At 38.2% G+C, this 16,935-nt stretch overlaps 1 protein-coding gene across 3 annotated transcripts in view; it reads right to left on the bottom strand.

Moving 5' to 3' along the window:
- Positions 1-16,935, bottom strand: part of GLT1D1 (glycosyltransferase 1 domain containing 1) — a 72,009-nt gene that overhangs the window by 14,731 nt on the left and 40,343 nt on the right. For all 3 annotated transcript variants that reach the window (XM_063351127.1, XM_063351125.1, XM_063351126.1), the window contains exons 9-11: positions 13,769-13,812; positions 13,072-13,192; positions 5,298-5,396 (exon numbers count right to left, since the gene is read on the bottom strand). In XM_063351127.1, coding sequence (XP_063207197.1) covers positions 5,298-5,396; positions 13,072-13,192; positions 13,769-13,812 — 264 coding nt within the window. The remainder of the gene's footprint in view (positions 1-5,297; positions 5,397-13,071; positions 13,193-13,768; positions 13,813-16,935) is intronic.

The raw sequence follows: 16,935 nt of genomic DNA, 5'->3' as shown, positions 1-16,935 counted from the left end.
GACGTGTAGGTGTTATCTGACTGCTTGTCAGAGAGTCCCTAAAGAAGATAGGTGAGGCTGGGCTAGAGAGTACCCCGCCAGGCCGCGTCTATCAGACGCTGCAGATACAGATACTCCAACTTAAGAGACATGCTCTTCTCCTTCCTCCATATCTGCCAGGAATACAGAACAGGGAAGGTGGGAAGGTCTTACGTGACTTATGCTGGCTTCATCCAATTGCCTGGATAATCACAGTAATAAACACTGTTCACACTGAACTACATTCCAACTTTAATTGTATGCTCCTGTGGAGGATTTTATTTAAAGTAATGTTTAAAAATAATTTATGTAAATTACCTAAGAACAGAAGCAGCAATGTAACATTTCCTGACAGGTAGTCCTATTAGCATTCTTTTAAAATGTGGCTATGAGGACAAAAACTTGGAAACATGTAAATGATAGAAGAAATGAGATCCTTATGCACAGTTACAATACTTAATGCTGGGGATAATTTCAGGAAAATGCCAAACTGAGTCCAAAGCATAAAAGTTGAGAAACTGCAGGAGGGAGAAACAGCAAATGGAAAAATACCAGGAGATGGAGAATAAGGACTTCTCAGCTTTATCCCTGCTTCTTCTACTAATCAAATGTGACCACCTACAAGTCACTTGCAATCTGACTGGAAGCCAATGGGAAGATTCACTATGACTTATCTGGGTTTTGCTTCATACCCTGTGAGCAGCTGGCTTAGCTTGTTTTCAGTTTTTCGATGCTCAGCTTTAGATAGCAATAACTTCATTTTTTCAGGTGTCTCCCTTAACTACAACTGACTTGCATTTCAGTTGTAGTTTTGTGGTAAGTCTGAAGCACGGGCTTGCAGGATGCAGACATTCAGAACGCAGAGCTCTTTCAGAAAATCGAGCATTACATTTTTCTTTTCTAGAAGCCTACGATATACAAACTACTTATGGTTGCTAACGTGTCCCTTTATCAGTTGTTATGCTGTAAGTATTTGTGCACTAGCATATTTTGTTGTAGATGTGAAGTAAGCTTCACTTTTGGTGAAAGAGTGGCAAAATTCACAAATTACTTTTCAATTATGAAACGTAAGGGTATGCACTTCAGCAGCCAAAATTAAGGAGGTGCTAACTTACTACTTGGGGGGGCATACATGTTTCTAATAAGCCTTTTATTCACGTACAGAAATGGGTATAATTACTATACATGTGACAGAAAAAACACAGTGTAAAAGCTGAACCTCAGTAGTTAGCCACAACCCAGAAAAAAACAGGGGAGAAGATCATCTTATGTACATCCAGAACTGATATTAACACACACCCTTTTTATGGGTAGTACTTCACTTCAAACTCAGGCATTTTTCAACAGCAACATACATAATACATTTTTCTCCTGGTAAATTAACCAATCATCTTTAAAGAAAATGTCAGCTTCGCTATCTAGTACCTAAAAGAAATTCTGTATAATATTTTTCAGAGATCCAGAAATACAGGTATCTGGGAGATAAAGCTAGAAAATGAGTGCACTGAGTAAAAAGAACGAATATTCCTTCAATCACCACAAGAACTACACCGGTGTCACAGCTCACGCATAATGAAAATAAGATGCATGGTTAATATATTATTTATATAACGAAAGTAAGTCTGCAATTAAACCGTTTCATATCAGCTTCAGCAGATAAAAGTACATGATTCTTAAACAACAGAGAATCGCCCCAGGGAAGGCAAACGACAGATGTCTATTTAGAATGGCAACAGATCTACCTAGTGGCAGGCAAAGCTCGAAGTTAGCTGGCACATCTGCGTCCTTCATGGGGCAATGGGCCAGTATTTCTAGGGGAGTATAAACAGTGATTGCTGGCACTGCCAAAACCTGCAAATTGGTCTATTCAGTGTGAAGGTTCATAGGTCTAAAAACTTCAGCTATATTCCAGCTTGAAGCCCTGGTAGAAATGGCGTTGACCTGTGTTTGGCAGAGGAGACCAAAGTAGGTACCTTCAGCGTATTGCTCTGTACTCAGCTGAGCTGCGCTTCCCTCTTACCTCTTCAGCAGTTGTCTCTGCTACCAGTATTCTTTCCAGGTCCCGCTCACTCTCAAACTCTGTGCTTGGCCCCTCTCTTACTGGCTTTGAAGTTTATTTACCTCCTTCTGTTTATTTAGCTCCTTCTGTGAGCCTTTAGAGATGCTGAACATATAATTTTGGAACTTAGGATGCTGAGTAACATTTTGTGTCTTCCCTTTTAACGTGGTTTTGCGTTATTTATTGCCCAAAAGCTGCTGGCTATTCTTATCTCTCGCTTGTCATTTTTTTCTTTCAGGTCCCATTAACTCAGTGTCAGATATTCCATAAACTTGCAAATTCAAGTAGTGGCAGGATCGAACCATGATTTAAAAGTAATGTGCACAGATGATGTAGTATCAAGGACAAACCGTTTCATAGCTTTCACTTTTACATTAACTGTTTCCATCTGAGCATTGCCTTCAGTGATTGGCAGAACTTTCTCTACTTCCAGTCATGAAGCATCAGCCTATGTGCGCGTGGTTAATGATGGCTACAACTACACACAAAATTTCCTACTTTCCTGCAAGCCACAAAAGCTCACTTTCAGCAAGAATAAAAGAAGAAAACCAAGAGCATTCACAATTTAAAATTATTCTCATTGTGTAATGGTCAATTTATATCCCTCTAATTTAGCTTTCAAAAGATAAGACAGTCCACAGACCAGACACAATTCCTCATATCTAAGCTAACCATACTGTAAAACTTTCCCTCCCCAGATCAGTAACAACTTGAAAATGGGCAATGCTTTCTACTCTTGACCTATGATGCAGTCTGTATCATCACAACCAGATGGGATCCACTAAACTTAGCAATAAAAATTTCTTTGATATTTTCTTAAAAAATCTTTGGTGGCCCGGATTCTTCATGACAGAGACAGACTTTCCAAGCACCTAAATACAATACTAATCTCCCTGTATGATAGGGAAAATATGCATTTTCCCTAACTAGCCTGATGCAATTGGGGTTGCAGCAGAAGATAGTTTACCAGATATTTAAGATGCCAAAGTAATCAGAGTAACAAAAAAACCAGAAAACTTCTTACCAGAACATATGTTTTCCCATCGCTATTGTCAGACTGAATCTTCTAAGACAGTATTCAAAGTGCCATGGGCAGAATGTTCCTTCCGCCAGCAATAAAAATACAAGGAATACCTTGAACTGTATGTGTTCTAACTAACTTAATCGCATTTCTTTGGTCTCAGCCTCTGACAGGCTGTGTACAGCGGTTTAAAAACTGTATTTGATATGGTTTGGGGAGATAAGGAACAAGAGTAAATGGTTACGTTATCTTTGAAACCACAATTGGCATTCTGAGCTCATCTCTGCAAGAAGTTTTTCAACAACTCCGCAGTGGGATTAGAGTATTATCCTGCAAACAAATATTTTCCTGACCCATCTGCAAATTTTGATAGTTTGAGACCAGTGAAAGTATAAAAGCGGCTTTTATTAAATGAGATAGGATTGCTGTTTTGTAGAGAAAGCAGGGATATTACTTTCCTTTCTAAGATAGGGTAACTGCACAAACGTTAGTGATTCCAGTACAAACATCACCTAGGAGCACGATAGTTAATATGGTAATGCACGTTAACACCTTCACTTAAAAAATACTATGGACTACTGAGATAGACTAACAGCAAAAAGGGGGGCAACAAGCAGCAGCAGAATAGGGGGGTTCTGGTGTTCGGCTCGGCACATTGCAGAGAAGGAAGCTCAGGCAAAAGGATTTTATAGGAACTAAGATTATAGCGTTCTAGACATATTTACAGCCTGTGACTCTAGTTCTGATATAAAAGAAAGTCCTTAGCCATTTGTACAGAGTCACTGATACGGGATTACTGTGCTTAAAATTGCACGTTCCTCTGAGTGAGGAAATATATAGCATATTTTTAATTGATCTTCAAAAAAAAAAAAGAAAATTGTTCTTATTTGATTCCAAATAAACACTTGGAATGTAGGATGCTTGGAAGAGGCTTCTTCCAAGGATGTATGATGAAACTAATTGGGTCTGGTATGAATAATGTATTTGAATTCCAAGCCAAATGTAACCAGCATGTTGAGGGAAACTACAGAATGTATCAGAATTGGTATCAGGAGAGCCATCAGTCTGCGTATTCAACATGATCATATATCCTTGAAGTTTTGAAGAAGCATATGTATAAAAATAAAATTATTTATTAAAATAATTTTATAAATAGCTTTATAGCCTCTGCTAGCCTGGAAGTACCCCATTTCCAAAGGATATTGCAAGAAGAGGGAATACTTCCACGAAAAAATAAATTCCAGAAGTTAACAAATTTTTTTTGTAGAAACCATTGGAAAAAATGAATATGCCAGAAAAACAAACCCCAAACCATGAGCTACAAGAATTTTTCTATTAAAAAAGCCTCCAAAACTAACCCAGAGAATTCACCTTTCTGAAACACAGCTTAATAGGATGCATTAATCACACACTCCTCAAAGTAAATAAATGAGATGATACATTTTCAATTTGCAAAATTATCAAATGGACTATTCTAGCAAAGGGTTTTTAATCTTGAGTTGGACAAAACCACTAAGGGAATCTGTGTCTGAAAGTCATCTTCCGCAACATGTACGAATAGGTAATAGCAAAGCCATAATGCAGGAAAATATACTGAAATGAAAATTTCCCGCATTTAAAAATGAGTAGTGTTCCCTCTCTTCCTACTCTTACTTATCTTCACAGAAACTCCATTGCAACACTTTGCTTAATTTTAGTCATTAATTATTTTCTGACCGAGCAATATCTTGGACCTAATAATGCTTTATAGTAACACTTACTGCTAGAAATTGTAGATAATGTATTACCTAAAACTTCATAGTTCTCTTTCAGCTAGCTACTGCTTGCCTAACATGAGTTCATACTTCAGTTAGTACTTGAAGGGGAATAGGACATGCACACAGCATCTCTTCCAGGGTTCGCGTATGGAACCCTCACAACTGAAGCACGACAAGTTGCTGAGGAGGGAGCCCCACTCAGATGGCAGGCTCTGAAGCAGCACAGACAGAGAAACATTCAGCAAGGCTGACACCTAGTAAAAGTTTAGTGAACTGCAAAGTGAACGTGAGACAACAGCAGAGCTTCAAGAAAGGCAGGCTGACACCCAGGTTTTTAGGAGAATCTCAGAAGAACCGACAAGAGTAAAAGCCAAGTTTCCAGACACACACAAGCGTGTAATGGAAAATGAACCTAGCCTTAGGAAGGTTCTGGGGATCTTACCTGGGGATCTGAAAATAGCAGTCCTGTTTCCTTATGTTTTATTATTGCTGCATTCCCAGGAATGTTCCTTGCCAGCACTGGAATATCTAAATCCATTGCCTAGAGGAATATAGAGAAAGAAAACAATAGTTTATTAGGATTCAGAGATTTTGAGATGTTAATGATGACAATTTTAAGATGAGAGGCAGAAACAACAAACCAAACTTCTTTCCCATCTCTACAATTTTTTTAGTTGAAAAATACCATGTATAAAGTGGTATTCTTTGTGGATACATCTCCTATATGGAACTTCTCTGAAATATTTTGTTTATATTTTTGTTAGTCTATTGTTAGACTAACAATATCAGTATGTTCTGATATTGAACATACTATCAGAAGCAATCAATCCAGAAAGTCAATGGATAGCTGTTTTCATTCTTTATTCTTTTCCATCTCAAAGTATGCAGTTTGTTTCCCATTGGAAGCTCCTGACATATGGCAGGCTTTAAAAGGATAAAATTAAGGTTCAGATCAAAGGTTGGCATTGTAACTCCTACTGTTATTGTGCATAGATGAGAAGATCTGTTCATTGCACAAAAAGCCAGTTGTCCCCAACAAAGAAGTATCTGTTCTATTGTTCCATTAAAACGTGCTTTTCTCAGATTTTCTACAACATGTGCAGAACTGGAGAGATGTGGGCAGTTCAGTGGCAGTGAAGGTGGCCGTGGAAACCACTTGGCTCTTTCTCCTCAGTTCTGATTCCTGTGGGCCATACAGGACTCTGGAAGGAGTTTTTCTTTCAACATCCGTTACTACAGCCTGTCTTGGACTTTGAGCGTTCAGGGGCTGCAGGGAAGTATGCAGTGATGCAGCTTCTGACTGAACTATTCCAAGGAGGGGAGAGAAAAGGTTATGCTTTCAGAACGCATTATGCTTTCAAAACGTTATCTACAAAGCTATTGGTTTGGGACTCCTCAGAGACAAAGGAATACATCTGAAGAAGTAGGATTTGATTCCGCAGAAATTACGGGCTGGTTGTTGATGTATTTATTCATTTATTTCTATGTATATATATGTGTGCATGTATGTACATACATAAAAAAAGGAAAGGAAGTGCGGTGTCTCAACATGGTAGCGTGTCAGGTTGCCTGCAGAATCAGAAGCAGAGTGCAGCATCTGTTCAAAGGCAGTAAACCATTTCCAAGAGACCTAACACCTGGCAACTTTTAAAAATACAGCTTAAATTTTGAAGTAACTAGTGTGCAAACCCTGTCCACTCAACACTGTTACTCATGCATATCCTGATCTAAAACTTCAATTACTACTGATGAATTTGGAAGGTTTGAGATGCACTGACTGTAAAACCAGAAAACCTGATATTGTACAATTATCACAGTGTCAAACAGGAGAAAGAAATTCACTCCCCCAAATCTTCATGTTTCACATCACTGTGTTTCACAGTGATGCCCTGTCACTTCAGAGTGAATGCATTTTTAATTACTGTCATTACACTCCCGGATGGGGAGCAATTTTGCTTCAGTCTACATAGCAGGAAAACAAAACTCCAAGGAGAAAACCATGTTTTTTTATAGTTTGGACAAAACTGAAGACAAAAATACCCTGGCTGATAATGCACAGAACCAGTTATGCTTTGAACAGTGAGGGACTGCTGTGATTTAGCAACATGTCTTAGTAGCTTAAAATATACAAGAGAAACACTGTTTAAATCACCACTGCAGACGAATTTACTCTGGACATAGAAATTCTACGGTCCTTCTAGCACAAACATCTGCTTTGCAGCAGTTAGCTCTAAAAATAATAGTAACCCTTAATGAAATAACTTGTTCTGCACTTTGAAACGACTGGGTCAGATGGAGGTAATTCAGACAAATAGATTAATGAAGTGAACACAAACCAGAATAAATAAATGGGAAATATAAAAACTACAGACTAGATTTCTGAATTTATCTAAGCGTTTAAAGTTGTTGAGATACAGCTTTTTTTTTAAATTAAAAAAAAAGTCATTTTGGTGAGAGGAAATACAGTTTTTGGTCATCCACAAATTGTTTTGTCATTTGCTCTGACTTCACTGTTAAACAAAAGAAATCTGTTTGCCAGAAGTAGATTTACAAAAACATATGATGACAATATCTACTTACTGGTACAGCAAAGTTCATAGAACTTCAAAGTTCACCCAGGAAATGAGAGATACCGGTGGCCCACTCTGCCTGACAGGTTTTGAGTCTACAGCTCGAGGAAGTTCCTTTTGGCTCTAATTACCCAACTATCGTCCTAACGTGCTGCTGCATCAACATCTCAGAGAGAGACAGAATTTCTGATTCAGCTCTTTTTTCAGCCCTTCCTATTGACAGGCTTAAATGCCCTGTGTTCAGTCTGCTGGCTGTTGATCTCATTCAGCGAACAGGGAATGAAGATATTTTACTTGAACTTCTGAACTGAAAATCAAGAGCTTGATAGTGGCAGTGAAGTGTGTCACAGTCACTGCCACCTGCCTAAGGCCCTTTCCTCACCCCTCTTGCTGTTCTCCTTTCAAAAAACAAAGCTATAAGAGTATTTCAGGTCTGGCTTCTTTCCAACAAGCGACTGTCCATTCAAGGGAAAGAGCACCATTAAAAAAAAAAAAGAAAGAAAGAAAGAATCAAAGAAGAAAACACACAAAACACAGCACAACCACCCCAGGACTCAGTGTTGGAAGTGTCACTATCCCCATAGAGAGGAGTCTGGATTTGAGCATGGCAGATGCAGTGAGTAGTGGACACTGTGCCATTGGGCTGCACATCGACAGCGATCATCAAATACGCGCCTGAGTGCCCTGTGCCAGGTTGTTGGACTGGCCCTAACGGTGTGGCCGCAGAGGCTGGCAGAGTATTGCTGTCCTGCAGTTCGGGTTGGACTGTAGCACACATTTTAAAAAAAAATAATTGTCACAAGATATGTTCATTCACTTCTGTTTCTGAATGCTACACAGCTGATGACTCATTGAAGTTGATCACTAAGTTTATATTTCATTTTCTGTAATTTCTGAACTCTAAAGGGAGAGACATTTGTTCTGTCTCATAGAGTTGGAGAGCAGTAACTGCTACATATGAAAACTTACAGGTCCCAAAACACACAGGTACCAATGAATTATAGCTACTGAAAGACAGAACAGATGGCCAAATACATAAGATGAGGGGCTGGCTTTATACCAGCTAGCCTTAAACAAATGGATTGGGCTGTAAATAATTACTGCATGAAGTGGCTTAGAATTTAATTTAGATGCTTAGTCTATTTTTAAGCAGTAAAAAGAATAATTTGCATTGTTGAAAATATGTATAATTTACTGACCTAAGTTCCACAAATAATAGCATAAAATAACATTTTAGTTCATTGGCCATCTGTTTTGTTACATTATTCTGACTATGAATGTGTTTTAACGCCATATCAGAAGGATGCAGGGTGTAAATTTCAGCTATAGAAGCATGTTACACAACAAGCATTTCTAACCAGCAGCATAGGGCTTATAGAGTAAATGCAGGTTTTATTTACTATTTTGTCTTCTTGATTGTCCCTCATTTTCTTCCTCCAAGCCTATGCATCGTTTTGTTGGCCCCTCGTCAATTTTACTGCTCTATAACATTCCTTCAAGGTCTGTACTTCACATGTTGTCTAAGACTGGATTTTGCCCTACAGCAGAACAGAGTCTGGCCATCTCCCTTTTCTATGATGACTTTTTTTTTTTAATTGGCTATGGTTTTTGTAAAAGTGTAACAATCTAATGATTTTTACAACAGTTGGAATACTCTTGAGAGCACAGAAAAGGTACTCTGATGAAATGGTGCTGGAGTCAAAACCTTTTTATTTCCAACTACACAAAGAGCACATAAAATTTTCCAGTAGTAAGGCCTGTTTTGCCATCACACACCCAGGAACATGCAGAATTCCTGAGCTTTCTGAGGAAGAGATGTATTTTAAATGCTTGCTCTAATGCTTGTTTTCTGTTTTTCAAATGCCAAACAGAAAATAGATCCATTATGGCAAAATCTCTGAGATATCAGTAGTAGATGATGAAGTAATTAGTTATGGTTTCTAGTTCTTTCATACCTTAAAGCAGGTTGAAATAGATATGATGATATATTTATCTCATTTACCTATTATATATTTATCTCGTACTAAAATACTGTTTACAGATTCATGACTTTATTAAATTTTGAGCTTTCAAGAGAATGCAAGTTGCATTTCCAAATTCAAGCAAGATGTTTTCTCCAGCCTAGGACCAAAAGATTTTATACAGAGTTTTCTGCCTTATTAATTTAACAAGATCTTAACAGATGGCCCTTCCTACTGCTGGCCATCTCAAGCAGGGACTTGATTAGATTGACACTTCCTCTGAGAGAGAGATTTTTTCAGTAGGATATTTTATAAGCATGTCATCAAATCCCCCTGTACAACTGTCTAGTAAAGAGACATACAATACCAAAACCCTTATAACTTTAGAAGAATTCAAACAGGTGTGAGGTAGTAAAAAGGGCAAGCTTCAGGTAGTTTCTTAAGAGATAACTAAAGACCTAATTCCACTTGCAGAAAATCCTGACTCAGCTGGGACTGGAGCCGTGCCACGTCTATTAGACTTTCCTTCCTATAATGCAAGATTTCAGTTTACACCTGCATTTGCTTGTAGCCAATACGCACCTGAACGAGCGTGGCTCAGGCTTCTGAAAGCGTGCCAGCTCTTTTTATCGCTGTTACATGACCTCCACGACAAACTCCAAGTTATGAGTTACCAGTTCAGAGATTAGACTTTCCTTCCTCCACTCTTCAAGAAGGCCAATACAGGACTGAGGCTGGTGAAAAGCAGTGGGTTACACCTATGGTTATAGATTTATTTTTTCTCCCTGTGAAGAGAATCTCCCTGCAGGAGATCATAACTTCCAAACAAGAATATGTCGCCTTTTGTACAGTTCTTTTTAATAATTCTTAGATAACTGTATAGAGTAGCTGCAGCAACATAATACCTTCCACAAAAGGAGAGCAGGAACGGGCTCCCATCTCACTCACCAATAGCCCCCGCCTTTGACCTGAATGTGGGACTGCGAGAGCAAAGCCCTCGGGATGCTCCGTGCCCCTCCACATGAGCACTGTGCCTGACGGAGCAGTTCAAGGGGCAGCACCACATCAGAAGTGTCTTACTGGAGAAACTATGGGAGGTATTTCAGCTACCTGCTCCCATCCTGGTGTACCAGTATAAAATGAAACAGGTAGTGGTAAAATGTTGAAGTATGACGGCTCAAAAGCTCATGTGTTTGCTCATCTGCTGACTCTCTCCTACTACTGGTAATTTCTGGTAGAAAAGCAAGGTAGGAAGAGAGGGTTCCAGAAGGAAATATTCCATTTAGGAATATTTGAAACTGCATTTTATTTTCAACACATGATTATACATGAGCACAAATCAAAGCTGACCATTAGGTTTGAAATAATTCCACCAATGCAGTAACAGAAGAAAGGAGAACAGGATCTTTTTCTCTTCTTTTTATGAAGTTACCATGCGCAAGGAAATAGCTAACAGCCTTCCAGAGGCCAAGTCTAACACTTAGAAGAAAGAATCAAATTTTTCCACTATGGTGATTTGCCAGTTTATTTTATCATGTTTAGTTGTCAAACTCAGATTAAGACAGATTAAGATTTAAAGGCAGATTAAATGTTGATTAACTTTGTTTTTTAGCAATGTCTTTACTAGAATTAAATGTATCAATCATAAGACTAGCCTAGGACATGATATGCACAGCTGCATCTAAGATAAAAAAGTAATCCTAACTAATCTGACATATATATATATGTAAATACATATATATAGAGAAATAAATTCAGCATGGAAAACTAAAATACTTCTTGATTATTCATCCTCATGTATACTTTTTCTGATGTAAGAAAAACACCAAAATGGAAGAAACATCCCATAGAATGCTCTTTTGCCAGAATAATCTTTTAATTCTTAGCAAAAGAAGAGAAATACAACAGATAGTATTTACTATTCTGTTTGTGTAATAATTTTCAGTGAGAAAAACAATTGTTGGAGGAGGTTCTTTTTTTTTTTTTTGACAGGTCTGGGTATGAATTGGGAATAAATTACTTAACATAACTGTGTAGTGGAAACTTAAAGGGACAACTTTAGCTTTCCACATCAGGTGGTATCTGACTATTTAACAGCCCTGTAGAATAACTGAATAGTTCGGCCACACAGAGAAGAGCTTGGGGGAAAAAAACCCTTTCCTTGTTGATTTAGTCTTATCAGATTCAAAACTTATCAGAATTGTAACTTCAAAAGAGGAGAGAAAAAAAATCAATAATTCCTGAAGCAGGCTCAATGTTACATCTGAAGTAAAAGAGTATTATCTTTTTGCTTTGAGTTACCACATATTTGTTAAGACACTAAACTTACAAGATTATTCCCTCTTCTGATAAAAGCTAAGGAAAGCACCTTTTAACTGCACAAATCTGATGGGAAAATTTTGGTGAAAACTGTATCAATTGTCCCATCACTCCTGAGTTTGCATAACAACTTGTATCCAGCACACTTGCACTTCTGTTGCAGATGCTGTGTCTCTTAAAAGTCTTTCTGGTTTGCTTTCTCCCTCCCGCTTTTTTCCCCCATCTCTAACTCACTGACACTCTCAGGAAGTAAATCACATTGATTTTTGGTCAACTGCCACGCGAGTAGTCCTGAAGTGAACATGTAACTGGTGCAGAGGAGGTGACAGTTACTTAACTTCTACTCCTCTGAGTCACCGACTTAATTGTGGCTGTGTTGTGTTGGTACACTCCATTTCATCTCAACTACCGAACACACAAAATTTGTCTAGCCTGCCACACTGATAACTTTGGAAATGTCACAATCTGTAGTAATTGTTGTTTATAGAGTATTGTTGCTGTGAAACAGCATCTGCTTCCACCTTTGAGCATTGGCGTTTTAGAAAGGAAACACTTATTTGCTGTCTTAGCATCACTTAACGTTCATAATTCTTACAATGCTCACTTAGTTCTCTACTTATGAAGGGCTTTCAGCTGTTTGGAAGAAAAGCATGCTGGAAACACAACACGTGCTTACTCAGTAGAAACAGAAATAAGAGACTCACTAATACAAATCATGTAATAGTTTCTATGATCTTCTGAGACCATCACGAACCAACATTCAGCAGTTGCCAAAAAAAATGGAATAGTAAAAGGCGTCTGCCCAAAGAACTTACACTTCGAGTACATTTATTTTTTTCCTAGAAAGCATTTGATACTAAGCAGTGCCCTACTTCGACAGGTATGAAACAAACCTGGTTATTAATTTTCAATACTGATGGCAAAAAGTTTAACCAAGCGTGTCACTCATTCATTAATCATTTCAGAATTAAATAAGCAAATACAGCTCTTAGATTGCTTTTTGAAAGGATGTAAAAATAAATGAAAGTCTATTCTAGAAACATAAGGAAGTGGATGCTGAATCAAGAACAGTGACAACCCCAGTAAATCAGAATGATTCTTCTGTCTCAGGTCTGTATTGTTAATTTAACAAGACTGATAAAATTACATTCTTTCCTTTAAAAAAAAAATAGAGAAAGCATAAAAAACTGCCAGTTCAAGGGAAGAAAACCTTAATTACTAACACTTGCAAAAAAAATATTTTAGTTTTGTCTTCACTAGCTTTGAAACATGGACATGAAATGTTGACACACATTTCCAGTGATAAAAGGTGATTTCAGATTCACTGTAACCTCACTGAAAAACCTTACCGCTAACATGCAATTACCTCCAGAATTGCAGCAGACATCCCCTCTGAAATGGAGCTATTCACCACAGCAAAGCACCTTTTCATAGCAGCATGAAGATCATCTTGTGGCATCTCCCGTAATAAATGTACTCCAGGTGCCCTAGAAATAAAGTGCACACAAATAGGACACCTCCTAACAATGTGCTCTAACAATTCTTCCTAAAACTTGGGGCAATGATGGAAGGTGGTCAGACCAATTCAGGCGTGGTTCTGATGCTAAAAATCGCTTGCCCATGGGCAAGCCACTTTACCACGTTCTCGTTAGCTTTCTATCTATAAATGCAGTTATAAACTCAATACAGGGACAGAAAAAAGCTATACAGGTTATCTTGTCCATCTACTCATTTACCCACCAACAGCAAGCATGCAAATCCAGGATGAAAGAAAGAATGAAAAGACTCGAAAGAATAATAAATATAAATCACACTAAATCAGATGTGATTGAACAGAAAACATGAAGAGATCTCCTGGTTATTCTAAAATTTAACACGTGTAGAATACCTCGTCTGAGAATGTTACATACGGAACAATCGGCACACATCTGTTAGGCATGGAGACGTGTGCGTGTATTGTGCATTTGTATATACAAAAGAGCATTTACACACATGATTTAAAAAGCTGGTCAGACAACTCCTTTCACTTGGAGCAGATAAAAAGTTTAATATTAACTTCTTACCTTTTAACTTTTTCTTTAATTTCACTTGCAAAAAGTGGATCAACCTAGAAAGGAATACACACACAGGTATATGGCACTACTTTAGCACTGTAGCGCTATTTGAAATATCCAGAAAAGAAAAATAAATTTTAGCATATTTTTTACTAAAATATTTAAACGCATGAATGTGCTGAGCTTTAAAATCATACCACAGATCTGTAACTTGGTTGTTCCATTTGACTCTTCAGACAAACGCTCTGGCGAGTGACTGGCACTTCGAATGCCCAGCGGGGGGGGCGCGCAGAGTCGCGCAGAATTGACTACTCCACTCTAAACCCCTAAGTGACTCCTGTAATGCAGTGTAGCTTTGGGCCACTGTCAGAAGGGGAGGTTCCATTTCTTCTCCCCTGACATCCCTCTGGCTGCAGGTTCTAATTAGAGCGAGATCTACTTAAGATGAATGACTGTTTTCAGATGACTGTGCTAAGGCTAACATGATTCACATGACCCATTTGACAACCTACCGTCTGAGTGAGGACAACCAGAGTGGGGAAGGAAAGGAACTTTTAGGCTTTAGCACAGGAAGCAATCCGCACGTGAACTGAGACAGTCAGACAGATGCTACGCACTGACAGAAACGTTTGTTTGAAAACTAATAAACACAAAATTCTAAAATATAGTCTAACATGAAGGCATGCTAGAGTTATTAAAAAGTTGTCTCAGCTGGGCAAATAACTCCAGCAGGTTTATTTACGAAGCTTAACTATGTCTGCTATTTTAATTTAACATGATTAAAAGAAATAAACAGAACTTGGAAATCCTTAACTAGACATGAAGAACAGAACTAGACTTTTTTATTAAGGCTGAATGACTGTATGAGATTAATTTATGATAGCTTGCACAGAATGCTGCAGTTTTAAGTACTGGGAACAACATGGCTTATTTTTTTAATGCATGTTAATATTTTGGGTTTGGTGGGTTTTTTTCACATTATGAGATAGAGAACACTTCACAAAGCATTTTAGAAACTGATTAGAAAGAAGACTGGAAAAAAGCGAGGATTTATTTTATAACTATGAGAGCGTACTTTGAACACAAGATTAATTATTTCATGAAAACAGGGCTTCATAAATTAAAAGATTCAAGCAAATCACTCTTGCACTAAAGAACGAATTCCTACTGAATACAAGAATAAAAGGCTTGCATAAGTACTTAAGAAAGTAGTTTTGGTAACAGCAGGGGGGAAAATCAAGTCCCCTTTCCTGAAGCACTACCTGATCTGGCGACAGAGTATTATACAGATCCATACACTAAACCAGTATGTCATGTCACGAGTTCCTTGGGTATTTCATACTGAACTTCACAATTGCTATTTCTATATAAATATCTTCTCAGCTTTTTCCCCAAAGTACTATTTTGATGCTGAGTTCCTCTCATGAGGCACTATACCCTGTTTCCATTAAAATCAATGGAGTATTTGTAAGTCATTTAACAAGCAGTGGGATATGGTCTTTTGCTCTTCTACCTTTAGAAGCATGAGAAAAACTACAGCCTGTGACTCATAAAATTTGTAAGATATTAATTTCTATCCCATCTACATCCGTGGAAGCCCTGAAATTGCCATCTGCCTCATAAACAGAGCAATCCTTTAACCTGTATTCTTCTGTTGGTAGATATTCCAAGAAGCCTGGCCTGAATCTGAGAACTCAGTCAAAACATTACTTTCAGGATGGGTGTAGCCATGATTTAGAGAAGTGATCCCCCTGAGCTACATTTAGGAACTTGAGGGGGCACAGTTATCTATCCACAGGCTCAATATAACAGAAATTAGATACAACATAAGCTGTGCAGTAAGTTGGTAATGCACTGAAAAGATGTGAACGCTTCCAAAGCCAAGTGACTATGGCAGGATGCCTAGGAACTTAGCCCAGTCTCAGAAAAAGCTACTGAAAAGAAAAGAAAGTTACTTCCACCCAAAATGTCTCCACGATCCAGTTCTTCTACAGGTAGAGTATTTGTTGCCAGACTTTATTTTGTTACCTACCAATGTAGCAGGCAAATAACGATCATCAGTTACCTATCATCTCTTGTCAAAAAATCATCCATCCAGAGGAAGAGCCTTCAGAGAGCTGCAAATTTCATCAATTTAGCAGAAATCAGAGGAAAGCAGTGTGCGTTGTATGAATCGTTTCTATCAGAACAGATGAGATAAGCTGACACATGGAAAGGGGAGTGGGCAGATAGCAAGAAACCACACCTCACCGGGCCAGCTAGGCGATTAAGGAAGTTCTACTCTGCTGACAGGCAAAGAAACATCTGAGACATGTTTGACAGTGCAGAAAGTCACAGATCAAACGCTGCACAAAGATGAAGGTGCTTGTTAAGCACAGGGCCTACCATGATCAAAATGTAGAAAATCATCTATAAACACGCTATATTAAATTGCTGTCATACAAAAATTAACTCAGACAGAAGCAATGGTCCAGAAACATCTTCATTATAATGCTGGGACTACTGTGGCCCTCTAGACTTTGTAGGGAAAACCAGGTCTTAGTACATTTAAAGTTCTGTCGGAATATCACCCTGAGCACTAGAGAGTGAAAAGCTGTGTCTGCAAGCAGATGCACTATGGATAGGAAGAATTTTCTCAATTGCTCGGGTTTGTGGGGTTTTGACAGCATCCCTGTGAAAGGAATTGGCTTTATTCACAGCAGCAGGTGACCCCACATTACAATTTTCATCTGATTGATTGTTGAATAGGCTCAGCAAGACCAAGCTTCCCCTACAACTGAAAACACAACCGTCGTCTGCAATGCACACAATCTGCCTGCAGCAAACGCGCCAGGAATATAACATCCTTGGGAACATACTAAACTTAGCCATTCTACATCATCTTTTCCATACGCTAAATGCTTAAGGAAATTCAATGTCTTCTGGCTTAACATGTAGTTGTACTACTGCAATTTGGGACAAATAACAACTTGTAAACAATACAGTTTTAATTCAGCTGAAACATTTTGGCAACCAGGATCTACATTAACAAAACTTCAGGTCTAAAAGAAAAATATATAACCTTTTAAAGACATTTTGGAACAGCTCATATCACTATTTCTAACAAAAGTTTCATTTCCAGGGACATTTTCTTGAAGAACAAGCACACAAGGGATTAGAAGAGTTATCAGCTTAAT

This window comes from Chroicocephalus ridibundus, chromosome 13 (assembly GCF_963924245.1).
Source record: "Chroicocephalus ridibundus chromosome 13, bChrRid1.1, whole genome shotgun sequence".
Classification (NCBI taxonomy): domain Eukaryota; kingdom Metazoa; phylum Chordata; class Aves; order Charadriiformes; family Laridae; genus Chroicocephalus; species Chroicocephalus ridibundus.
Note: the sequence above shows the minus strand (reverse complement) of the source record. Positions and strands in the feature narration are given on the sequence as shown.